Raw genomic sequence first — 24,363 nt, 5'->3', positions numbered from 1 at the left:
CTTTCTCTGACACCTGAAACTATAAATGATTTGCAGGGTCTAGTAATGAAACTCAACAAGCACAGTAAAAATGTGATACTAAGATTAAAAAAGATTAAAGAAGCACAGGTACAACGACCAGGATTCAAAATGACAAGATACTGAAGTGAGGGCTAGCTTCAGCCTTTTAAGATCAACTATCAATGGTAAAGGAACAATATTGTATACTACACTAGTACTTTGCAAAGTAACAATGATGGCATTAGAAAATATATTTGCATGCCACAGTGTGTCTTTTGCACAAAGAATCATGCAGAAAATAGTTCTTATTTGGTTGCATTACACAGGCTAAATTTGGAATTTGAAGAAGCAGGATAGAAAGATGACACTTTTGAATATCGATTTGTAGAAGACTCAAAAGTACCAAGATAGCCAAGAATCCAATGAATCACAGAATAAATCGATTATTCTCACTTGAGGAACAAATATAAAATCTTACACAATATTCTATTGTAAGCCACATAGTCACACATCTGGCAGGACCCAGAAGGGCTTTCTCTATGGTCGCTCCTTCCCTTTGGAACTTCATCTCCGCAGAGATTAGACCAGCCTCCACTTTGACATTGTTTTGCAAGGTCCTGAACATCTGGTTTGCCAATGAGTCTAGGGAACCCAAAGTGGGATGGAGCCCATCAAGTGGCTTGCTTTCTTGCTTGTCACTGTGTATGTGTGCGCGTGTGTTATTGTTTTAGTCTTTTTACATTGGGTTGTTTATTGTAGCCACCCAGAGTCACTGAGAGTGAATGGTCATATAACAATAGCAATAGCACTTAGACTTATATACTGCTTTGGTAAGACCAGACTTGGAATACTGTGTCCAGTTTTGATCACAATACGAAAAGTGATGTTGAGACGCTAGGAAGAGTATAGAGATGACCAATAAACATGATTAAGTAATTGGAGGCTAAAGTATATGATGAATGGTTGCAAGAACTGGGTATGTCTAGTCTAATAAAAAGAAGAACTAGGAATGACATGGTAGCAGTCTCTTAATATTTGAAAGGCTGTTACAAAGAATGGGGTCAACCTATTCTCCAAAGCACCTGAGGGCACGGCAAGAAGTAACAGATGGAAGCTTATTAAAGAGAGATCCAACCTAGAACTAAGGAGAAATTTTCTGTGAGAGAGAATAATTAATCAATGGGCCAGCTTGCCTATTGAAGTTGTCAGTGCTCTATCCTAAGGTTTTTTAAGAAAAGATTGGACAGCCCTTAGTCCTGAATGGTATAGTATAGTGTCTCCTGCTTAAGTAGGGGGTTGGACTAAAAGACCTCCAGTGTCCCTTCCAATTCTCTTATTCTGTAATTCATTAAATCTAGCTCTCTTGAGAAATCTATAATGTGAAAGATAGAAGGAAGAGAGTCAGCATCAAGGCAGATAAACTTGATTATAAAGGCAATGGTTGCACTTTTGGAAAACCCAATTGCAGACCAAGCATCATGGAGAAGAGTCTACCTAGTGACATCAATTTTATGGCACATCAGTAATTTGGGATTTATTCATCTCTTTCCTGTAATGATATACTCCATATTAGTTCCAAGGCATATAATGACGACACAAGGCAAAATCAGATAGCCAATTTGATACTAGATTAGAAATTGGGATACTTTGAAGTTAGTCCACCTTGGGCATGAAGCCAGCTAGGTAACTTTACTCCATTCACTTTGTCTCTGTGCAGAAAAGACAATAGAAAATCACTTCTGAAAATGTTACCCAGAAAGCTGCAGAGACTTATCCAAGCAGATGCCAATACAGGTAATCCTCGATGTATGACTACAATTGAGCCCAAAATTTATGTTGTTAATTGAGTTTTGTCCCATTTTACAACATTTCTTGCCACAGTTGTTAAGTGAATCCCTACAGTTGGTAAGTTAGTAACCCGGTTGTTAAGTGACTCTGGCTTCCCCATTGACTGCTTGTCAGAAGGTTGCAAAAAGTGATCGCATGATCCTGGGAACTGCAACAATCATGTCAGTGGCCAAGCATCTGAATTTTGATCACATGATCACAGGGATGCTACAAAGGTTGTAACTGTGAAAAATATTTTTCAGTGCCGTTGTACGGTCACTAAATGAACTGTTGTAAATCGAGGTCTATCTGTAGTCAAGGCTGACTTGAACAAATCCAAAAAATTCTCAAAACTACTTTGGAGAGTCTCCGCTGGAATCCTTAGAATGAAAACAATTATTACAGTTTTCACCAATTAAAAAAAATCTCAAAATGCTAAATTGGATCACAGTCAGAAAAAATAAAATCAAAGCATGCCAGGTGATTTCCGACATATTTAAGTTCTAAAATAGTCATCTACAGCCATTGGCAAGCGACAACGCTAGGAAAAAAGCCCGATTTTAACGTATCTGAAAAGATGGTGAAGGTTTTTGACGGTTTTTATGAGCCTACTGTCCACATAACTGGAGACCTAATTAACCTAATCAAAGTTGAGGCCTACCTGGGCCCGCAACTACTCTTTATGCCTAGCTAAGATTAGGAGAAGCAATACGTCACTTCCAGGGATGTCCCGTTGGAATAGCAGTCTCGCGACCCTTTCCTTGAGCTTCGCGCGAGAACTGCTAACTCACGCTAGTTTCTGGGAGCCGAAAACACTCGGCAATTTCCGTCACTCTCAGACTCAACCAATCGAGCGATAAGCGAATCGTTTCTGGATTGCTTCTTTTGGGTTCTGTACGGGGACCGAGCGCGGGATATGAACTTAAGGTCCGCATTAAAATTGCGGCGAAGCCCATTGGGGAATGTCGGCGTGTCTGCGCTCAGAGCACTAGCTGGGGGTGCCGCTTTCGATTATTCTGGCCTGGCTATGGCGCCTCTCCTCCCCCCCGCCATGGCTCCCCGTGTCCCTGCTCCTCTCCTCTCAGTGAGCGAAAGTGGCCGCCGCCGCCGTCCCAGCGCCCGCAGCCGCCGCCTCCTCCTCAGCAGCAATAGCGCGGCCGCCATCTTGTCGAAGCAGAAGTCGAGGGCGCCGCGGCAGGACACAGGCAGCGCCAACGCAGCGAGGGGCGAGAGGCCGGGAGGGAAAAGCGGGGCGGACAACTCAAGAAATACCCTCGGCCTAAGCCGAGCTACGCGCGCAGGTGAGGCGCTGTGATTCGCGGGCCCGGGGCAAGTGGCAGCAAAGCGGGGACCCGTTAGACCAGGCCGCGGGATCAGCTCCTGTCCGACCACTCCTTCGCAGTCCCCCCGGCAGTCGCCCCGGCGGTCGGGCCTACTCTTAAAGGGACAGGATGTTGCCTTGCGGGGGGGGAGACCCGCTAGTGGGGTGGGTTCTGTACTCCGGGGGTCTCCCCTTTCCCCCACCCCCCAAAGCTTCTGCAGGGTGTGGGAGGCTCCTCAGGCGATGCTTCGCTACCCTCTGGCCTCGGGCAGCACGCAGTGTGAGAGTGTATGTGTGTGAGTGCGTGTGTGTGTGTTGGTCACACCCAGTCCACGGTCACACGTGCGCACCTTGCTTGCTCCATGCCTGGCAATCGAAAGCGAGGAAGCCGCCCAGCCAAATCAGTGCCCTTCTCTGAGATACGCGATTGCTAGTTGTGGGAATACTTGGGGAGAGAGATTCATGTTGGTTGGTTGAATGAATCTGAGATCCAGGTATGGCCGTTTATCAAGGATAAAAACCCAAGAGCCTGGAGTGTCAATGTGCATCTTTGACACCTTAATCAGAAAAATCTATTCTATATCTTAACCAGGATAACAATCCTAATATTCCCTTGTATTCGTATTCAGGATATCTTAATCAGGATAGCCAGGATAACAATCCTAATATTCCCTTGTATTCTTATTCATTTCATGTATTCATAATCATGTCTATACTTATATCTGTTATCTAATTCATGCTTGACGAAATAAATAAATAAATAAAATAAAATACATTTATTAAGTGCTTCGTGGAATATATCACACGAGTACATGATGCTTTTATTGGCTTTTGGCATCGATTGTTGCGCCAAAGGTCTGATCTTTAATATTTTCTACAAACTAATAGACCTTTAATGACTAGCAATCTTGGCTCTCGGAATTAGATTTTGTATAATTTTGGGGGGGATTAAATGTACGAGTTGACCAAACGCTGCAGTGAAACATACAGTACAGTATAGAGGTGGTCACTTTTTAAACCGCTTCTTGCATGCATGGTCTGCATATCAGATAAGTTCTTGTGATAAGTTGAACTTGAGTGTTTCTGATCTTTGAGTTGAGATTGTGAAATGTAAGGTGCAATTAGTAAAGGTGTACTTGAGAAATTATTTGGAAAAAAAGGTGATTCAGAATGCATGGAGTGCAAACTCAGCACTGTCAAAGAAAGATGTGGTTGTAGAATTACAGAAAGGTACTCAAGTTTTTTGTTCCCACGTTCTCTAAAGCACATTTTCTGGATTGTTTCCCAAGTCTTCCCCAGACCTAATAAAATGTTTATTTGCTTTAATAAAATCCTTCATAATATTAAATCAATTTTATTTTGATTAAGCATTGAAGCACCTTATTCAGTGATGTTGAATTAGGAATGTTGTTTGGATGTGATGTTTTATATGATAATAAAAAAAAAATCTGTGTAAGACGTATTTATCACCAGAGTGTTATTCCTTAACTAGATATTCTTCTATATGATTGACATGTACATTGGTCACACATCAATGCATATTTATTTATTTTTATTGATTATTTATATCCTGTCTATTATTTTTAGAGCTAATTCAAGACAGTCCAACAATTTAGAGCTAATTCAACATGTCCAACACACTTTACTCCTATTTTCCCCAGAAAGCATACCAAACATTTGTGATTATGTCTAACTATCCAACTAACAAAACACTGGTGTTTTTTCCTCAAAACCTGAATGGCTTTTCCTTTTTCAAATATGCTGTTTTGCCTTTCTTAATTTTTTGAATACAGGAAATATTCGAGGTATGAAAAACACAAGGGAAAAGAAATCCTCATACACATCTAAGGGAGATGTGTGGCCCTTATAAATCATAAAAATTAATAAAAATAAATATTAATACTTTTATTCTGAATTCATACTTTTAGAAATAGAGCTCCAATTTTTAGAAATTTATGAAATTAAGGAAAAAAAGGATCTAAAATGTAGAAATGCCAGCATTTCATATGCAGAAAACGAGTGATTATACAACTCTTCCTTTTTACAAAATGTGTTTTCAGAAGCTTTGTCCCTTTCTCAAGTGTTCTAAAATTAATCTATTTCATGCAAAGGAAGAAAATACCTACTTTCATATCTTCTTTCATTTTATCATAGCATTGATGAACTTTTGTTTGCATTTTTAACTCTGCCTACCTGCTTCTATTAAACATCCAAAAATAAATGGTGACATATTACTCCGAATTCAGTAACCTTGCATATATTTTCATTTTCCCTAAATTTTCAGGTTCTTCCCCCAAATTTGTTTTGCAATATTATCATTGCTGGAAATTTTAAAAATCCATAATTGAACACAATTGAATGCATTTTGATCATGAGTTAGGGTAGGAATTGGATGCTTTGCAGCAGGCTGTTTGTTGAGGCTTGCAGTTTTCCTTCCTGAACTTAAATAGAAAGTCACATAATCCTCCAAATAATATTTTATATAAATTTTATATAAATTCTGTCAAAGTATTACAAGCTTTTGAATATTTTAGATATGGTGTTGACTGTAATCCATGATGGCAACACTGGCCTGCCATGATGTGTGAATGTCACCCAAAATATAGGTTGTACAAATAGTTTGTGATTCAGCATATTGCGGAATCATGTTTGTACTGATATGTGGTGCCAAAACAACTCATGATGTATGACTTAGCCTGTCATAAGAAAGTAGAAAATTGAGTTCCCTGAGTAAAAGTATAATAATAATAATAATAATAATAATAATAATAATAATAATAATAATAATAATAATAATAATATTTAATGCTTCTAGACCGCCCCCTCTCCCGAAAGGGACTCGGGGCGGTGTACAGTTCATACAAAATATAACAAGATACAATAAAATTAAATATGTACAGTTGACAATTGACATGGAGGAGGTTAAAATGTAGTTAAAAGAACTGTACAAAGCAGATATAGAATAAATTCAAACCCCTAAAAACAAATACAATAAATTAAAAAAAACCTAAAATAACCAGATATAATACATTTGCCAGGAGGGACAGTTGAATTATGCCAGGCCTGCTAATCGGAACAGTTGAGGTTCTATGTGTATAATCCTCGTGCAGCTACAAATACAAATGGCCATATGCTGCTATGGGCCATTGACATTAGTGTAGTTAAAATGCTACATACACCTAGCAATAAAAGATAAACATAAACTACATACTTCAATTAAAATAGCAGCACTGACATATATCCTTGGCAATAGAATAGACTTAAAACAGTTACTGTAGCTTGATGATATTTTATCCAAAGCTATAATTTGCAATAAATCAGTCAATGTGAGATAATAATGGACTGTATTTGTAATGTCACCTATGTCTCCTTCTTCCCCAACCATAATAGTCTCCACTGCAGTTTCAGAGATCCTTTTGGGTCCTTAATACAAGTACAATATTAAGCATGCATGCACAATAGCATTCTCTACAGGTGGTTCAAATATTTTTGGATTAAAAGCATGAATCATTTATACAAATGATTGAAAAGTGAATGCACAAAGCATAGACATTTCAATTAAAATAAATAATCTCTGGTGCTTACTTTAGAAGACGGAAAATGCATTGGAGAAGAGTAGTTTTCAGTACATTGTGGGATATTGCTTATATTAAGATAGATGCTTTTTGTCAGGGATAAGAGGAATTGCTTACTGGAAGTTACAGTAAGCTCAAACAGAACAACTTTGTTACTTGCCTTCTTAGGTCAAAGAAAATGAATGTTGTTATATTTCCCATATCAATTGCCTATTTGTCTTATGTGTTTGGAACATGTTAATTAACTGCCAGAATGCAAAAATCCTATATTGACTATCAATTCTTTCCAGTGGCAAAAAAAGGAGCAAATATAATATGCCTTTAGAACCCAAGCCTTGTACTAAGAAGAACCTTGTTTAACTAAGTGCCAACCCCATTATTTGTAGTTGCTTGCCATTGTGCTTAGTCTCCTTCATCTTATTCAACTATGACTGACACCTTCGTCTGACTTGTTCCCAATATGTTGATGATGACCTATGACATGAGCATCCTAGGTGACATGCCAGGCCTCCAGACTTTCTGGAAGTCACGTGAGAGGGCTCTACTTTCCCCCAGCCTCTGGAGCCTTCAAAAAATGCCCAAGAATCAGAGTATGTTTTCCTCATCTTTTCTGGAGACTGCAAGGCCACACAAGACAATTCTTTGAAGTTTCCAGGCCTTCAGCAACCTGGAGCTGCCTGGGATAGGCCTTTAAAAAAAATACTATTAAATATTTATTAATCAAATACTATATTTAAATTTAATTTATTACTCTTGATTATGAATTGTTTCTCTTCTGTCTGGAGGAAGGGGGTGTCAGCAGAGTCACATTAGGCGTTTTCTGAACACACCAAGCCCAAGAGATTTGCCATCATTGTTCTAATACTGTTGGGAAGTATTCAGCCTGGCAGGGAGGAGGGATGAAGCATGGAGCTAGCCTGGAGTCACTGCACAACTGCAAAAGTCTGGTCCCACCCCCCCCCCCTTCCCAAGTACCTTGGAGCCTTTTCTACCTGTTCCCAGGAGAAAGCCACCAGACTGGAGAGGTTTCTGTATTGTAGGCAGAACATAATAAAGCAGTTAGCTCAAACTCCATACCTGTGGGTCTGGTTGTTCGTCCCTGATAAATACTTTCTCATGGAACATCACTACTAGTTATGCATCATCCTTAACCTCCCATTCAGATATCATCCTTAAGCTGTTTTAAAGTTTCCGATTTTTTACACTGACAGATATAATTTGGATAAAATCCAAAATCTGATGCTTTGTATTGTGCAGTAGTGATAACTTTCCTGTTTGCTGCCCAGTGGTGGGTCCCTTCTTTTGGCAGCTGAAGTGAATAATCAGTTGGGGAAAAGATCCTGTTCAGTTAACTCTAATAGGGAAATAGTTGCAACTGCTAAGAGTTTTTATTAAAGAAACTTTCAAAGTGATTTTTGAAGTTAAAATTAATTGGACTGACAACTTTTTTGCTCTAACAAGGCTCTTGGGCCCTTCAGAGTTGAGGGGTGAATGGCTTAGATAAGAACTGGATTCACTGAAGTTTGGTTGTTTGTAGGGTCTCGAGTGTTAATGAAAAATGAGTGAGCACTGAAGAAGAGTATAATTTTAGAGATATTTTCAATTCAGTTATAGAACTTTACACATATTAATTTGTTACACTTTGTAACAGAGAAAAGCAATTGCTAAACTTGGGACAACATTCTAACGGTAGAGCCTTTCCTTCCAAAGAAAAAATAAAATTTGTATTTGTTAATCTTTTTTCTTTAAGAATAAATTAATGTTATACTGAAGGACATATAAAATGAACACACAGTCCAGATTTCTCTTGTGTTGAAAATGTCATTTGATTTTGTTTATATTTTGCGGTTGGATTACTGTCATTCATCCTGCATGGGGCTGTCCTTAAGATAGGCTAGAAGCTAATATGTAAAAAATTACAGCTGCCATTCATTGGTTGGTCAACAGTGATATTACAGAATAATTAGTACTATGGAGGGTTGTAGTGATTGCTGGATCACTTCTGAGTCCAAGGGGCTAATTTATACTTCAGATCCATACCATCTTCGAGGGCTACCTATTAATACTGTGTCATATGCTAAATATTTTAATAAGAATGTAGTCAGTTCTCAGAGTGGCCAACCATCTGGCCAAGTTAGCCAGCAGGGACTTGGTTTATATTAGTTTTACCATACCTAGCCTAAACCATTCCGAATAACCTATGAGAAGACAGCAAAAAGCAGATCTTTCCATATTTCTTTACTGTTACCTAGATTTTTAGATCAAATTTGGTGTCTATAGTTTACACATCCTAAACCATAATGTTGTGTTCTTTACTTTTGCTTAGGTTTAACATGTTAGTAAACCCACTCACTTACATGTAAGACCTGGTTTCTGAGTTATAACATTAGATTACATTAGATTAACTTGCCAATTATGATTTATTTGCTGTGCAAGCCCAACTAGAAAGTGAGTATCTGGATGTATTTATTGTGCTAATGACTTGCTGGTATACAATTTATGGAATAAGTTGTATTTTGCTGCGTTTATTCAGCAAAACACAATTTATTCCATAAACAGAAGTTAGCTGAAAACAAAACAAATTATATTATGGATTAATATAACCAAGTTAGCCAATAGCAAGGGCATTCGTGGGAAGAGTCAGCAAAATCAGATGGGAATTATGACTGCTATATTGATGCCTGGCCCTTTTGTATCTGTACCGAGGTCACATGCAAATAAAAGAGATAGGGCTTTGATTGTGTACCATCTTCCCTCTTCTGATTATCCATCCTTATGTGTACAGTGATAGCTCCTAATGTTTCAAAATTTCTCTTTACAAAAATATTTTTAGCATGCATTTCAGTTTGTTGTAAAAACAAAATTATGAAAGTTAACAGTTTTCAGTTCCTGCTGTGCCATGGCCAAGTCTGCTCAGTTCTCTGAAACTTCAGGTTTTGGTGCATATACTGTATTTTTCAGAGTATTTTTCCCTCAAAAAAGAGGCTGAAAATCTGGGTGCGTCTTATACACTGACCTCCTGAAACCCCGCCCCCTTCACCAAAATGGCCATGCATTGCCTTTAGGAGGCTTATAGAGTGCTCCTGGGGATTGGGGAGGGCAGAAATGAGCAAAAAACAAGTTTTTTTTTTTTGCTCAATTTTGCCCAGCCCCCAGGAGCACCCTATAAGCCTTCGAAAGGCAATGCATGCCTTTTTTTTTTGACAAAAAACCAGGCCTATTTTCACCAAAAATGGGCCATTTTTGCTAGTTTTTCGGGGGCCATCCCCCAGGAGCACTCTACAAGCCTCCTAAAGGCTATTCATGCCCTTTTGGGGGGGGGGGAAACAGGCCCGTTTTTGCAAAAAATAGGATATTTTTGGGAGTCCTGCAGAGTGCAAAAACTTTTTTTTAAAATTTGCCTCTTCCAAACCTTGGTGCGTCTTATACTCTGGTGTGTCTTATACTCCGAAAAATATGGTATCTATATGTTTGGATTCTCCAGGATGAACGCCTCTTTATTGACAGTTATATACCATAATTACCACACTGGTCCTGTTAGGGGTTATTAGATAGAGGTTTTTCAATTTCCCAGTCTAGGGGAATCTCACGGACACCTAGCCCCTTCCATGCCTAAGGGACTAGAACAGCGATGGCGAACCTTTTTTGGCTCGCATGCCATAAGTGGGGGGGGGCCTATGCGGGCGTGCCACACCCATAATGCAATGTGCGACCCCCCAGTGCGCATGCGCACACTACAGGCACGACCCCCCCATTTTTGCATGCTTTTTTCGCCCTCCCCAGGCTCCAGAGGCTTTATAGGAGCATGGGGGGGGAAACAGCCTCCCCGACCCCCAGAAGCCCTCCGGAGGCTTCAGGGACCTTCACGAGGCTTCCCTGAAGCCTTCAGAGGGCTCGAAACGACCCTCCGAGCAAACCGGAAGTCACTTCCGGTTTGCTCGGATGGTCGTTTTAAGCGCTTCGAAGGCTTCAGGGACCGTCAAGAGGCTTCCCTGAAGCCTTTGGGGCGCTCAAAACGACCCTCCGAGCAAACCGGAAGTCTGTTCCTGAAGTTCTGGTTTGCCCGTAGGGCCGGTTTTTTGTGCTCCGGAGGCTTCAGGGAAGCCTCGGGGGGGGGGGGCTTTTTTCGCCCTCCCCAGGCTCCTATAAAGCCTCTGGAGCCTGGGGAGGGCGAAAAACGGCTTTAAAAAAGGGTGAACTCAGCTGGTAAGCGCGTGCATATGCGCTGGCCAGCTGACAGGGCAGCGCCTCGCATGCCCTGACAAATGGCTCCGCGTGCCACAGGTTCGCCATCATGGACTAGAACCTGGGGGGACCTGGCGCCTGCTTCAGCACATTAACCACTATTTCGATGTTCAGTCACTAAGTCTTGTTCGACTCTTCTCCATAGCCCCCCCTCTACTGTGCTGTAGTTATTGCCCAAATTAATGTACATTGCATCAATGACACTATCTAATTGTCTCATCCTCTACCATCCCCTTCTCCTTTTATCTTCGCTCTTTCCCAACATCAGGGTCTTTTCCAATGTGTCCTCTCTTCTCATTAGGTGGCTGTAGTATTAGAGCTTCAGCTTGAGTTCTATCCTTCCAAGGAACTGTCAGGGTTGATTTCCTTTAGGATTGATTGTCCTTGTAGTCCCAAGGAACACCACACCTCAAAAGCATCAGTTCTTAGGTGCTCGTCCTTCCTTATGGCACAGCTCTCACATCCATACATTACTACTTGGAAAACCATAGCTTTGACACTATAGAACTTTGAAAACAAGGTGATGTCTCTGCTTTTTAATATGCTGTCTAGGTTTTCTATAACTTATTAACACATTTTAATTTCATGATTGCGGTCACCATCTGTAGTAAGCTTGGAGCCCCAAAAAATAAAATCTGTCACTGCTTCCATTTCTTCTCCTTCTATTTTCCAGGACCAGATGCCCTGATCCTAGTTTCTTTAATGTCGAGTTTCAACCCAACTTTTGTATTCTTATCTTTTACCCTCATGAAGAGATATCATCTGTATGTCTGAGGTTGTTAATATTTCTCCCAGCAATCTTAATTCTCGGGAGCTAGCTTTCAGCTAGCATTTCACATCATGTATATAACCTAAATAAGCAGGGTGACAATATATACAGCCTTGTCATAATTCCTTTCCTATTTTGAACCAATCATTTGTTCCATGTCCAGTTTTACTAGCTGTTGCTTCTTGACCTGCATACTGGTTTCTCAGGAGATAGGCAAGATGGATTCGGAAATTTGCTTGAGGTCTATATCAAGATAATGCTGTCAGTGGCATAAAAAAAGAGTGAGAATATAGGAGAGTTTTTAGAAATTTATTTGGACCAGAGATTAGAACACAATTCCATTAACGCAGAGATTTGTTTGTTATGATACTGGAAGCAAAAGATAAGCCTAAAATAGACAGGATGCAACCCCTGTAGAGGGTGATATACAAAACACACTATACATTTAATCAATATGGAAAATAATTTTATGGGATTATAACTTGTATATGAACAAGTATATACAAATAATTGGATAGTAATAATTTTTCTCTGGGGAAATATATATGGGGAGGATGTAATTTATTTGCCTATTCCAGCACCATCTCCATATTTTCTCTTTCAGGTGGAATTAACTTTATGTAGAATAATCGTGTAGTTCTGCAACTTTTGATTTCTTAACTATATTCTTCTTTGTGCTTGCCATGTGTGAAATGTGATGTAGGAAAATAATGCACCATATTTTTCGGAGTATCAGACGGACCTTTTTCCCTCAAAAAAGAGGCTGAAACTCTGGGTGCGTCTTATACACTGAATACAGCATTTTTTTGCCTCCCAAAGCCCCGCCCCTTCACCAAAATGGTCGTGCATACCCTTATGGAGGCTTTCGGAGAGCTCCTGGGGGCTGGGGAGGGCAGAAATGAGCAAAAAACGTGCCCCCCCCCCCCGCAGCACTCTATAAGCCTCCATAAGGCTATGAATGCATATTTTTTTTGACAAAAAACGGGCCTGTTTTCACGAAAAATTGCCTTTTTTTGCTCATTTTTGAGCCCCCCCCCAGGAGCACTCAGCACTCTGCAAACCCCCCCCCCCCCCGGCTCTTCATGCCTTTTAAAAACAATGAGGCCATTTTTGTGAAAAACAGACCGTTTTGGGGATGTTTGCCGAGTGCGAAAACTTTTCTTTTTCCCTTTTGTAAAGCTCTTTAACTGATTGATGAGAATTAGATTGATCAAGTGCTGTGCCAGCAGAAACAAGGTCTTAGGTGCTGCAGATTGTCAGCGATTTCCTTCTCCAGCACATGGAGAAATACACCTGGAAACTACCTACCTATCTACTCTCTCTCTCCATACCTACCTACTGTATCTCTCTCTCTCTACCTACCAACCTTCCTACTCTGTCTCCCCCTACCTATCTACTGTATTTCTCTCCCTTTATCTACCTACCTAACTACTCTCTCCCTCCCTCCCTACTGCATTTCTCTCTCTTTCGCTCCCTCTATCCCTCTACCTACCTACTTTTTTAAAAATTTGCCTCTTCAAAACCTTGGTGCGTCTTATATTCCTGTGCGTCTTATACTCTGAAAAATACGGTACTTTCCTCCAGCCACTGAAAAAAAAGATCCAGAAAATAAGTATGATATGTTAAACTACAACATTTTGTTTTGAAACAGCTGTGCGTTAGGAGACATCTTTGCATGAAGAGAGACTTGTTCTATGGCCTCAGAGCTGGGTTCAGGAGAGGATGGCAACTGCACAGAGCTGGCAACGCCTCTCTATCTGCGGTATTTGGAGAAAGCTCTGCGGTTGGATCACTTTTTACGACAGACATCTGCCATCTTCAATAGGACTGCATCCAGGTATCAAAATCATTTTGATGTAGACTTAAAAAACTACTCATTTCATATTCCAACTATCTTAATTCCTAACATTAGTTCCCGTAATGAAGGTGAATGAGCTCCAAAAGGATGGGGACCTACAGATAAATCAAAATGTCAGCTTCAGATTTTCATATTCAGAATGGAGCAGAGTGTATGCCCAAATATCCACATGCATATCCTTGTGCTGCTTTAATGTTTTTTTTAAAAAGGGAGATGTGACCAGAACATGTGTTTATTTTTCATTTAAGTTCTGAAAGCAAAGGGTATTTAAAAATAAACATACTAAGTTTTCCAAAGTCACTGTTGTTTTCTAATGCAAACTGGAAAATTTGAAATCATGGAAGAAGAAGAAAGATTTCTAGAAAAATGGAAGAAAATTGAAAGCATACCAAACTATACAGTACTGAATGTGGAAAAATGTATAACAGTATTTTTAAATTGTATTATGTTGTATATTTATAAAATCATACTTGATTTTATCTTATTCATACATCTAATACGTTATATCCATCTAGGGTTAGAGCAATGGTCCCTAGCCTTTTGTGGTCCGTGTTTCGGCAGTGGTGGTCGGGGGATAGTTTTGTGCACCAAATGGAGCTTCATGCACTTGCCCACCATTTGCAAGGCCAGGTTCCCACTGGGCCGAACACTGGTTCTAGTCTGTCGACCGGGGGTTGGGGACCCTTGGGTTAGAGTGCCAGGCAACAATTGGTTAATCCTGTCTGAGTATGGAAACTAAACAGAATTGGGCATAATTAGTACCTGGAGACCACAGAGAATATCAGGGCTTTAGGCTAGACTAAAGTTGAAAAAGCATTCAAGAAGGTGGCAGTGGCAAACTGCTTTTATTGCCAAAATACCTTCAGTATATCAGTGTATCCACAGGATTTGAAGTCAACTTTACTTCCTTCTGGTGTTAGAGATGAGAAAAATGAAAATTGCTCTGGAGCATAATTGTTTTTGTAACATTACTTCTCTTTTGTTACGATAAATGTATATCTCTTACCTTTCTTGTAGTGATGAAAGTGAGGATGGATTGGATGACAATCCTTTGCTTCCTCAGCCTGGGAGTCCCTTGATGCAAGTGAAGGAAGAGCCTGCAGCCTCATTGCTTGGAGAACCTTCTGGAGCAGGAAGTTCGGGAATGTTAAACACACATTCACTCAATGGAGTGTTACAATCTGGTAAGGATGTTTTAAAAATAATTTTACTTTGCCTTTGATGATAATTATATGAGCTAGTCTTGCAGATCACCTGGATCCAGGAACAATTGGGTTTGATTAATAATTCATCGAAATGCGATGTTCTTATAGGCTAACAGACATAATCAGAAGATTCCTTTTTTTGTAGTTCAGATTACAAAATGATTCAGTGGTAATTCAGTTTGGAGTAAATGCTTTCTCTGTTGAAAGTATCTTTAAGTTGAACTGTTTGCACAATATAAGTTTTTTGATGTTCTTTAAACAGAGCCAAAAACAGAAAAAGGGAGTCTATATAACTTTTCCAAATTGAAGAAAAGCAGAAAATGGCTAAAGGTGAGTTTTTTTTGTTACTGAAATCCAGATCTGTTCTTAGTGATCCTTCTGTTATATTATTCTGATCTATCTGATAAACTTATAATCTATAAAAACTGCAACATTTTCTGAAAAAACCAAAAATGTCATTCCTTTAAACATTTTTTTTTAGTTTTCTAGAATTGATGCTTGCGGTAAAAGTTACAGGTTTTTAATCCTCTGTTAATCCTTCCCATCTTCTCATGGTTTGAAATGCACAGCATCAAGTTTTGATATCTTAGCTTTCCTCAGAACTCCCCACCCCTGCGTTTTCTGTTGTCCAGTTCCTGGTTTTATTCTTCCATCTAATTGTATTCAGCCATGCTAAACCTGAGGTGAAAAATCCCCATCTTTTCCTTCCCCTTTTGCTCATCTAATGGGTTTACCAAGCAGCAGTGAGATGGTCTGAAGCAGTGTTATTCTTTTGGCTTTCTTGTTCCATATGCAGTAATTAACAACGTAACTTGCTCCCTTTTATTTTCTCTTCCTTTCCCACTCCAGTTCAGCTGCTCCTTCCAGCACTATTCAAAGGAAGCATAGCTATTAGCTGATTCTCTACAGTGTATTTGTAGCTTAAGGAAATGGGGGCTGGGAGACTTTGAGAATGGGGAACATCAACCATGATTATAAATTGACCTCAAATTATGACCACAGTTGCGACCAGAATTTCTGTTGCTAAGGAAGCCAATTATTAAGTGAATCATACCTAGTTTTACAATCTCTTTTGCCATGATTTTTAAGTGAATCAGTGCAGTTGCTAAATGAATCATGCATCTATTGAGCTAATCCAGCTTCCCCTATTGACTTTGCTTTTGGGAAGCTGGCTGGGAAAGTCGCAAATGGTGATCACATGAACCCAGAACGCTACAATCATTGCAAGTACTTGCCGGTTGCCGAACACCTGAATTTTGATCATGTGACTATGGGCATGCTTATAAGTGTTAGAGCTGGCCATAAGTTACTCTAAAAAGTGGCTTATGGTCATTAAACAAATGGTTATAAGCTGAGGACTGCCTCTATAGGGTAGATCTGTCCAGAGTTTACCAACAATGTACGCCAATGCAATCTTGTAGAAAAAAGTCCCAAAACATGTTACCCCAAAACATTGGGCTTCTCTTCTTCCATCGTGGCCAGAAAGAAGACTATGTTTTTGTAATGTGTCATTGGACCAGATGTGTGGCTTATCACTAAATTTCAACAAGTGAACTTCACAGTCCACTTTGCCTGAGCATATAGAACAGATCCCTCTTGAAACATTGCAAAGAAATTTCCCATTCGCTACTGATAACATTAGAAATGTTATGTCCCTAAGATTAAAGTGGAGGTCACCTGGTCGTGATTTTGAGAAACTGGTTACATTAAAGGAGGAAATCAGAAATGTTATGGGTGCACCAATCACTGAAGCAGACTCAAAAGATTCCCTGATGGTTAATAATGCGGTGGAGGAAGAAACAGTAGGAAATGCTAAACAGTGAAACTGTTCTATGTATGTAAATGATGTTAGGTCCCCCCCTTTTTTTTTTCAGAAGCTTTAATCCCATTGGCCTGTTTCAGAGATTCTTATTTCCTGTTCTGGTCATTTTGTTCACTGTTGTTGAATTGAAATTATCTCGTTGGCAGAGCATTCTTCTGAGTGATGACTCCAGTGACAGTGAATCAGAAATTGATGAAGATGGGGAAGGAGAAGAGTTCACTCTTTCAAGAGAAGAACTTCACAATATGCTGCGATTGCACAAGTACAAAAAACTGCATCAAAATAAATACAGCAAAGATAAAGAGGTAAAATGGCCAGAAAGAAATTCATCAATTGCAAACTATAGTGGAGAGTAGATCAAATTGGCTGTCCTACTTATGTAGATATATTCTTATATCGCACACTTTCTCTAAAATGCTCAAGGTGGCATAAATGGGGTTATCCCAGATTTTAATCTCCCTAGCAATCTTATGTAGTAGGTTGTGTTGACAGGGTGACTGGACCAATATTATACAGTAACTGGTTTCCTTTGTTACAAAAACCACTCTTTTCACTAGAAAGAGGCATTGGTATTACTTCCTTTCTATTTTTTTCCTCAGATTTTGTATTATACCGTACCATTTTATAACTAAGCATATCATGTTAATATATTCAGTAATTACCAAACATAAAAACAATCTAAATTCAAAGTAACTTGAACTTTCTACCCAGCTACATTTCTTACTTAATTAGGCCTTAATTTAAAAAAAAAAGTAATTATTTTATGTCTGCTTCAGTTACAGCAGTATCAGTATTACAGTGCAGGTTTGCTGTCTACATATGATCCTTATTATGAACAACAGCGTCATCTCATAGGGCCGAAGAAAAAGAAGTTGAAAGAGGAAAAAAAATTAAAAGGTGCATATTTATGTTAACTCTTTTCTGAGCATTGATTTGTATCAAGTATTTACCATCAGGCTGTGAAATTTTACTAGCTGTATATTCCTGTCTTCCTACTTCCATACAGTCTATAGATGCTACTAATACCGGGGGTTCAAAGCTGTTATCAATGCCTTATTGAAACACTGTACCTAAAGTGAAAAAGAACTTTCTAATGCTAGAGATTGAGTTGGACATACTAAACCACACTGAAGCTAGTGAAAGATCCTCAGACCTAGTCTGGGCAAATGTATTACGCAGAACATAATGAAGAATTCAGAGTGCTTTGGTGCAGTTTGCTCATTTGTCTGACATTATAATTGCACACACTAGAAATCCAGTTATTGAAAAGGTAAATAAAATGCTTTCACTATACACAGAACATGAGACAAGAAATAAAACATGCTTAAGTAAGTATTCAAGAATAAGGGTCTAAAACTGCAACAGCATGTTGATCCGTTACCACAAGACTCCTTGTTCTGGTTTAGCATCTCATGAGATTTTGGAATATGTAATCCTAGCATAAAGTGAGGGAAGCCTGTATTAACTAACCTGAAAGTTACTGCTATACAGTGACTTAGTGCACTTTACAAATAAATCATGAGTGATCTTTCTGGAACAGCTTTTTCCAATCTGATATGCTTTCCCTGAAACTCTTTTATATTTCCTCTTTTGTCATATTGTAGATTTTATCCGCATTTATTAGAACTCCGTTTTATTCCTTTTTCTTTATTAACTATCTTCTCAAATATTTGAATAGCATTTTACTTAAAAAAGAAACTATAAATGACGGTGTTTTGACATTTTGATATTTCTTACAGTCATCCTTTTTGAATTATTTAGTCTTTTTTCCCCCTGCAGATTTATAGAGAATTGAGAAATTAGTTGCTACTTCGAATTGGTTCCATTATTAGATGTGAGTTAATGCTCTGAATTTAACTGATTGTGGAAGCAAACTGATCATATTCTCTGTCTTCTTCCAGCAAAATTGAAAAAGGTGAAAAAAAAGAAAAGAAGGGATGAAGACATTTCATCTGAGGAGTCACCACGACGTCATCATCACCAGATAAAAGTTTTTGCCAAGTTTTCTCATGATACCCCACCACCAGGGTCTAAGAAAAAGCATTTATCCATTGAACAATTAAATGCACGCCGGAGGAAAGTATGGCTGAGCATTGCGAAAAAGGAACTGCCCAAGGTAGGCTCTGCAAACTAAAATGTACTACTAGTGGGAAAACATATGAGGTAAAATTAGATTGTGGCAAATTATATAAAATTATTTTTTTTCCTGAATCAATGATTCTGCATACATAGGATGAAATCCAGAAAACTGGTAGAAGGAAAAAGAGAGGTGGGCCCGCGTGCAAGTGGCAGACAGGGCAATGCGCACAGCACAACTTGCACAAACGGGGGGCCAGCATGCATGCACACAAGTGCCCTCTGGCCCTCCACTCATGCAAATTGAGTTGCACATGTGCGTACTCTAACCAGCTGTTCGCGGGGCCCAATTCTGAACAGGCCGTGGCCCAATAGTGGGTTGGGCACCCCTGATTTATGTAACAAATTCAAATGAATATCATTGCACCTTTGAAGCAAGACTATCATTATATTTGATATTTCTAGTTGGTACTTTTAGTTCTATGAAAAAATTCATTGTTATAGTATGATATAATATTGTATTCTTTTCTCCCCTTTTTAGGCATACAAGCAAAAAGTCTCTGCCCGAAATTTATTCTTGAGTAATAGCAGAAAGGTATATTATGCAACATTTTGTACAATACTGGGACTGCAATACATTGCTTTTTTTTAAAAAAATGTTGTTGTAATGTTAAGAGGATTACTATCTTGTCCTTCAGCTACAGTAAATTACCTATTTTTTAGTACTACCGGTAATGGTTCAGTGATCTATATCTCCAGGCAGAAGGAAAACATATTGCATTGATAGGGTCTAATATCAAGTTAGTTTGAATTGGATTGTGGTCTTAAAAATGCAATTAAAGCATTTTTAATCATCAGATTTCTAAAGATTAAAAATATTTTTATCAATTTAAAAATGAAAAATAATTACCAAAAAAGGCACCAGGAAAACTTTCTGGTAAGAACATTTCACAGCTGTGTATTATAATAGCCTGCCTCAGAGGTCAGGGAATCCAGAAATGGACTTCAATGATTACTTTAGTATACAGAAAATCTTAATGTAGAGGCAAAGAGAAATCGCTCCTGGAATCACAGTTCTAGGAACTGTGGTCTTTGAAGATCAAGAAAACATTTTGAATTGGGCTAGGAAGGAGAACAGCAGACAGTGAAGTTGGCTAAACAAGTGAGGGCTACCTGTAATTATTTGAAAATTGAACAGAATGGGACCTGTTCCTTTGGAGCCTCAACAGTGAAGGATAAATTATACTGTCTTGTCTGGACTGAATTTGGGGTTTTTGTCATGCATCATGTTCATTATGTTACCCAGGCATGAATTCATTAGGAATCTGTATTTACTGTGATTGTCATTTTCAAATAGGAATAATATATTTGTGCAGCTATATCTGTACTCATGGTTTTTCCCAATTTAACTTCCATAATCTATTTAGTTCCAAGAAGAAGAAAGTATCATTTCCATCAGAAGGATAAACTTCTGTTTTTAATCTTAAATTGATTTTAAATGAAAGTATTTAATATATAAGACCACGGTATTATTAAAGCAGCCTTTGTAAATTTCAGTTCTGGTACTAGGAAATACTCAAAAACAGTGTTTCCAGTGCAAGACTAGAGAATATAAACTTCTCTTCCAGGTTTTTCTCTCTTTGCCTAACTGTAATTTTCCCTCTTTCTTTTCTGTTTTAGCTGGCTCACCAGTGTATGAGAGAAGTGCGTCGAGCAGCTATTCAAGCCCAAAAGAATTGCAAGGAAACTCTACCAAGGGCACGTCGGCTAACAAAGGAGATGCTTCTGTATTGGAAAAAATATGAAAAAGTGGAAAAAGAGCACCGCAAAAGAGCAGAGAAAGAAGCATTGGAACAGCGCAAATTGGATGAGGAGATGAGAGAAGTAAGAATAGTTCATTTAGGGAATGAATATTAACACAGCAGACATTGCAGCAAATAATCAGACAGCGACTGGGACAACTTTTCTGACTAACAGATTTCATTAAAAGGCATAAGCTCTTTTGAACTACAACTCACTTTATCAGATTCAACTAGTATGCATGCCTTTGATGAAGTGAGCTCCAGCTCACAAGACATCTTATTTTTTGCCACCATTGACTAACATGGCTCTTGTCCTACAGAGTCAGCGCAATATAAAGTATCCATTTTCTTTTTTATAATTAATTTTTATTTAATTCTGAATTTTGAAATCAATTTTCTAGAGGAAGGAAAGGAAATCTTTTGGGCTAGTAGTAACCTTTAGAATGCTGAGGGCTGGTCCTGAATGCTGTCACAAAATGGTTATTGTATGGTTTTGTTTTTTATGGATTGCCATTTATCATGAACAAATGACAAATTTGCTTTTTTTCTAGCTTGAGTACTCTCAACCTTTCCCACTTTTTTTTCCTGGACAGATGTACCCATCTACTATTTTTATTCTCTAAAGTGATCTATGTAAGAACCAGACACATTTCTGTAAATAAGGATGATGCTGGAAGCTAAGGATTTAGTTTCCAATTTCCCATTTATTAGTTTCATTTTTAATTAAGTGAATCTAAAAATACATTGTCAGTGAATAAATACATATACCTGGGAATGTGCAAGCAAACATATAATGTCTGTGAACATCATGTTGACTAGTCCAAATCTAGACTATAAAGTTCTAGTTAATATTATCCATGTCATAAGTTTAATATTAATCCAAATTATTTTTTAAAGTTTCCCTAACAAATTTATATGCAGTTTTAGCATGCATTTTCATAATTTTCCAAGCTGAACCTACATTTAAAACGCTAGGATTCTTCTTCAGTTGAAAAACAGGATTTTCCTTTCCCCTCTCTGAGAGTGCAAAATTCATTGTATGTTTTATTACCTATTAAAATTGTTGTAATTTTTGAATGTGCTCTCTTCACATTTCATCTTTTGATTTTTGTAAAGTTAGAGTGATCTACTTTGTAATACTTGTTTTAATAAGATGTTTTTAAATTATCAAGAACATATAGGTTGGTTCTTCCAGCTAATTAGATATTTTGAGATATATATTTTTACTCAATACATCAATAGCTATCCATCATTCAATAAATCATTGTTTTAGGTCCTCGGTTGTGAAACTGTCCTTTGTGAATCTTTATGTGTGAAATTATTCATTTTATTTACTTATAAATGACTTTAGGCTAAAAGACAGCAGAGAAAACTTAATTTCCTGATAACCCAAACGGAGTTGTATGCCCACTTCATGAGTCGCAAACGAGATACAGGACATGATGGAATTCAGGAAGAAATTCTGAGGAAACTTGAAGATAGTTCTATCCAGAGACAGATTGATATTGGTGGAGGAGTTGTTGTCAACATTACTCAAGAAGATTATGGTAAGTATGATACTAAATTCTACTGAGATTTAGGGAAATCCTAACATTGCTACATTGCTTGCTCATCCTGAACTGTGAATTAGGGCTGATTGTTTAATGAGGGGCATTACTTGCAAATGAAGTGCCTCTCTGAAACCCTTAATTAAAGACACAAATAGCAAGACAGAGAGAGGCACTTTTCTCGGTAAGTGAAGCATGTTATCAAACAATCTGTTTAGCTCTATTTCAAACGTAATTTTCAGAAATTGGTGAATAGCTTATAAGTAGAGTTTTGTAATTTAACCCTTGTTTTGTTTTTAAATTTTGCTTTATTATCAGATAGTAACTATTACAAGGTTCAGGCTTTGAAGAACGCTGAAGATGCTTTTCGAATTCATCAGGCCCAAGTAAGTGTCTACAATTTAATATAATTTAAATTTGAAAGTATTTTAAATTTTAAAATGTCTGGAATTGGAATAGCAACTTTTCATTATTTCTTGTAAATTACTATCTTTAGTCTTAAAGATATCCATAATTAGGTAATGTATTTATTAAGATTAATGAAACGGCATATATTTTAAGTGAATGTTATCCCAAGGAACTGTATGAAAAGTAGTCGTGATAAGGTATATCAAATATTTCAAGTTCAGAAATTGAATTGAGTAAGATGAATTGAATTGCAATCTTAAGATGAAGATTGCACACTGTATTAGTTTATGTTTTATCCTTCTCGTATGTATGAGACCATGTTAACAAACGAAAGAAGATGTATCTTATCCTATGCATTTTTATTCAGCTGTAAGCTTGGGATTTGGACTAGTTAATTTTGTGTAAGATTATCCCTCTAACCCTTTCCCCCTCCCTTTGTTTAGACCAGGTCTTTTGATGAAGATGCTAAGGAGAGCCGGGCAGCTGCACTTCGAGCTGCCAATAAATTTGGCACTGGCTTTGGAGAGAGCTACAGCCTTGCCAATCCTTCCATCCGGGCAGGAGAGGACATTCCACAGCCTACCATTTTCAATGGCAAATTAAAAGGTTACCAATTGAAAGGCATGAATTGGCTAGCCAACCTTTATGAGCAGGTGTGTTTGTTTTTCTTGAAGCAAAATCTTTAAAACAAATAACTTCTTGGCATGACTCCAAAAAGAGGGCCGAACTAAGGTTACTTATATTGTATTCCCACTCCTAAAATGAAAATGTCGTCTGTGGAAATGTAATACAGGTATATTTCCAGAGATGCTTTCTGGTATATTTTTATGGAAAGGAGAAGATTAACAGAACTTTCCAGAACTATGATTTCATGGTCTTTGAAGACAAATGATGTTTAATACTGAATTGATTTTCAAGTTACTAGATATGCTTATTTTTTATGCCTTACTCAGACTGAAGTTTTCAATTCCATTCTTTCAGGGCATCAATGGTATCCTAGCAGATGAAATGGGGCTGGGTAAAACTGTGCAGAGTATTGCCTTATTAGCGCATCTGGCTGAGGTAGGTAGATTCTTTGTGTTTTAACCTCTGGCTGAGAGCAAGCACCTATTACAGTGATGGTGAACCTTTTTTGGCTCCCGTGCCAAAAGCGGGGTGGGTGGGTGGGTGCGCCGGCGTGCCATACCCATAATGCTATGTGTGCATCCCCGGTTTTGGCACTTTTTTTTGCCCTCCCCAGGCTCCAGAGGCTTTTTAGGAGCCTAGGAGGGCGAAAAACGGACCTCCAGAGAACCTGGAAGTTCGGGAATGGTGACTTCCGGTTTCAAGGAAGCTTCTGGAGGGTGAAAAACTGCCTCAAAAGAAGGCTGAAGTCAGCTGGCCAGCACGTGCATATGTGTGCTGGCCAGCTGATAGAGCAGCGCCTGCGTGCCCTAATAAATGGCTACACATGCCACCTGTGGCACACATGCCATAGATTCGCTATCACGGACCTATTACATGATTGAAATAAGGCCCATGTCTATGTAATGTGTCTGTGCATATATGTAACAACATTTCCTTTCTGTGTGCATTATTGAATTGAGGCTTTCATTTTTTTCATTTCACAGTCTTTTCTGGTACTCGGCATCTCTTATGCTTCCTGGGGATAATTGATCCTCCCCAGACTTTTATCTCTCCTTCAGTCTTACACAGTATTCTTTTACCTTTGTTTTGGCTGTTTTGATCTGCAAGCCCAGGTTGCCTATAAAGGGATTTGTGCCACACTTGTACTATATTAGATACCCTGAACTACATAAATATAAGTTTGCACTGAAAATAAAAAGCAAAGGTTGCTATGTATGCATATTACTGCCATACCTCAAAGTAATTATGTTCAAAAAAACTATTCAGGCATTTTTTTTCTTC

General features: G+C 38.4%; 1 protein-coding gene across 1 annotated transcript in view; it reads left to right on the top strand.

Annotated features, from left to right (window-relative positions):
* Window positions 1-2,213: 2,213 nt before the first annotated feature.
* The window catches only part of INO80 (INO80 complex ATPase subunit), a 55,970-nt gene continuing 33,820 nt past the window's right edge, over window positions 2,214-24,363 (top strand). The window contains exons 1-13 of the mRNA XM_081934165.1: window positions 2,214-3,128; window positions 13,389-13,574; window positions 14,613-14,779; window positions 15,063-15,130; window positions 16,769-16,927; window positions 17,399-17,519; window positions 18,524-18,738; window positions 19,240-19,293; window positions 20,379-20,582; window positions 21,852-22,047; window positions 22,366-22,433; window positions 22,899-23,108; window positions 23,437-23,517. Coding sequence (XP_081790291.1) covers window positions 13,432-13,574; window positions 14,613-14,779; window positions 15,063-15,130; window positions 16,769-16,927; window positions 17,399-17,519; window positions 18,524-18,738; window positions 19,240-19,293; window positions 20,379-20,582; window positions 21,852-22,047; window positions 22,366-22,433; window positions 22,899-23,108; window positions 23,437-23,517 — 1,686 coding nt within the window. The 5' untranslated portion in view covers window positions 2,214-3,128; window positions 13,389-13,431. The remainder of the gene's footprint in view (window positions 3,129-13,388; window positions 13,575-14,612; window positions 14,780-15,062; window positions 15,131-16,768; window positions 16,928-17,398; window positions 17,520-18,523; window positions 18,739-19,239; window positions 19,294-20,378; window positions 20,583-21,851; window positions 22,048-22,365; window positions 22,434-22,898; window positions 23,109-23,436; window positions 23,518-24,363) is intronic.

The sequence above is a fragment of the Natrix helvetica genome (assembly GCF_964273705.1).
Source record: "Natrix helvetica genome assembly, chromosome: 1".
Taxonomy (NCBI): domain Eukaryota; kingdom Metazoa; phylum Chordata; class Lepidosauria; order Squamata; family Natricidae; genus Natrix; species Natrix helvetica.
Note: the sequence above shows the minus strand (reverse complement) of the source record. Positions and strands in the feature narration are given on the sequence as shown.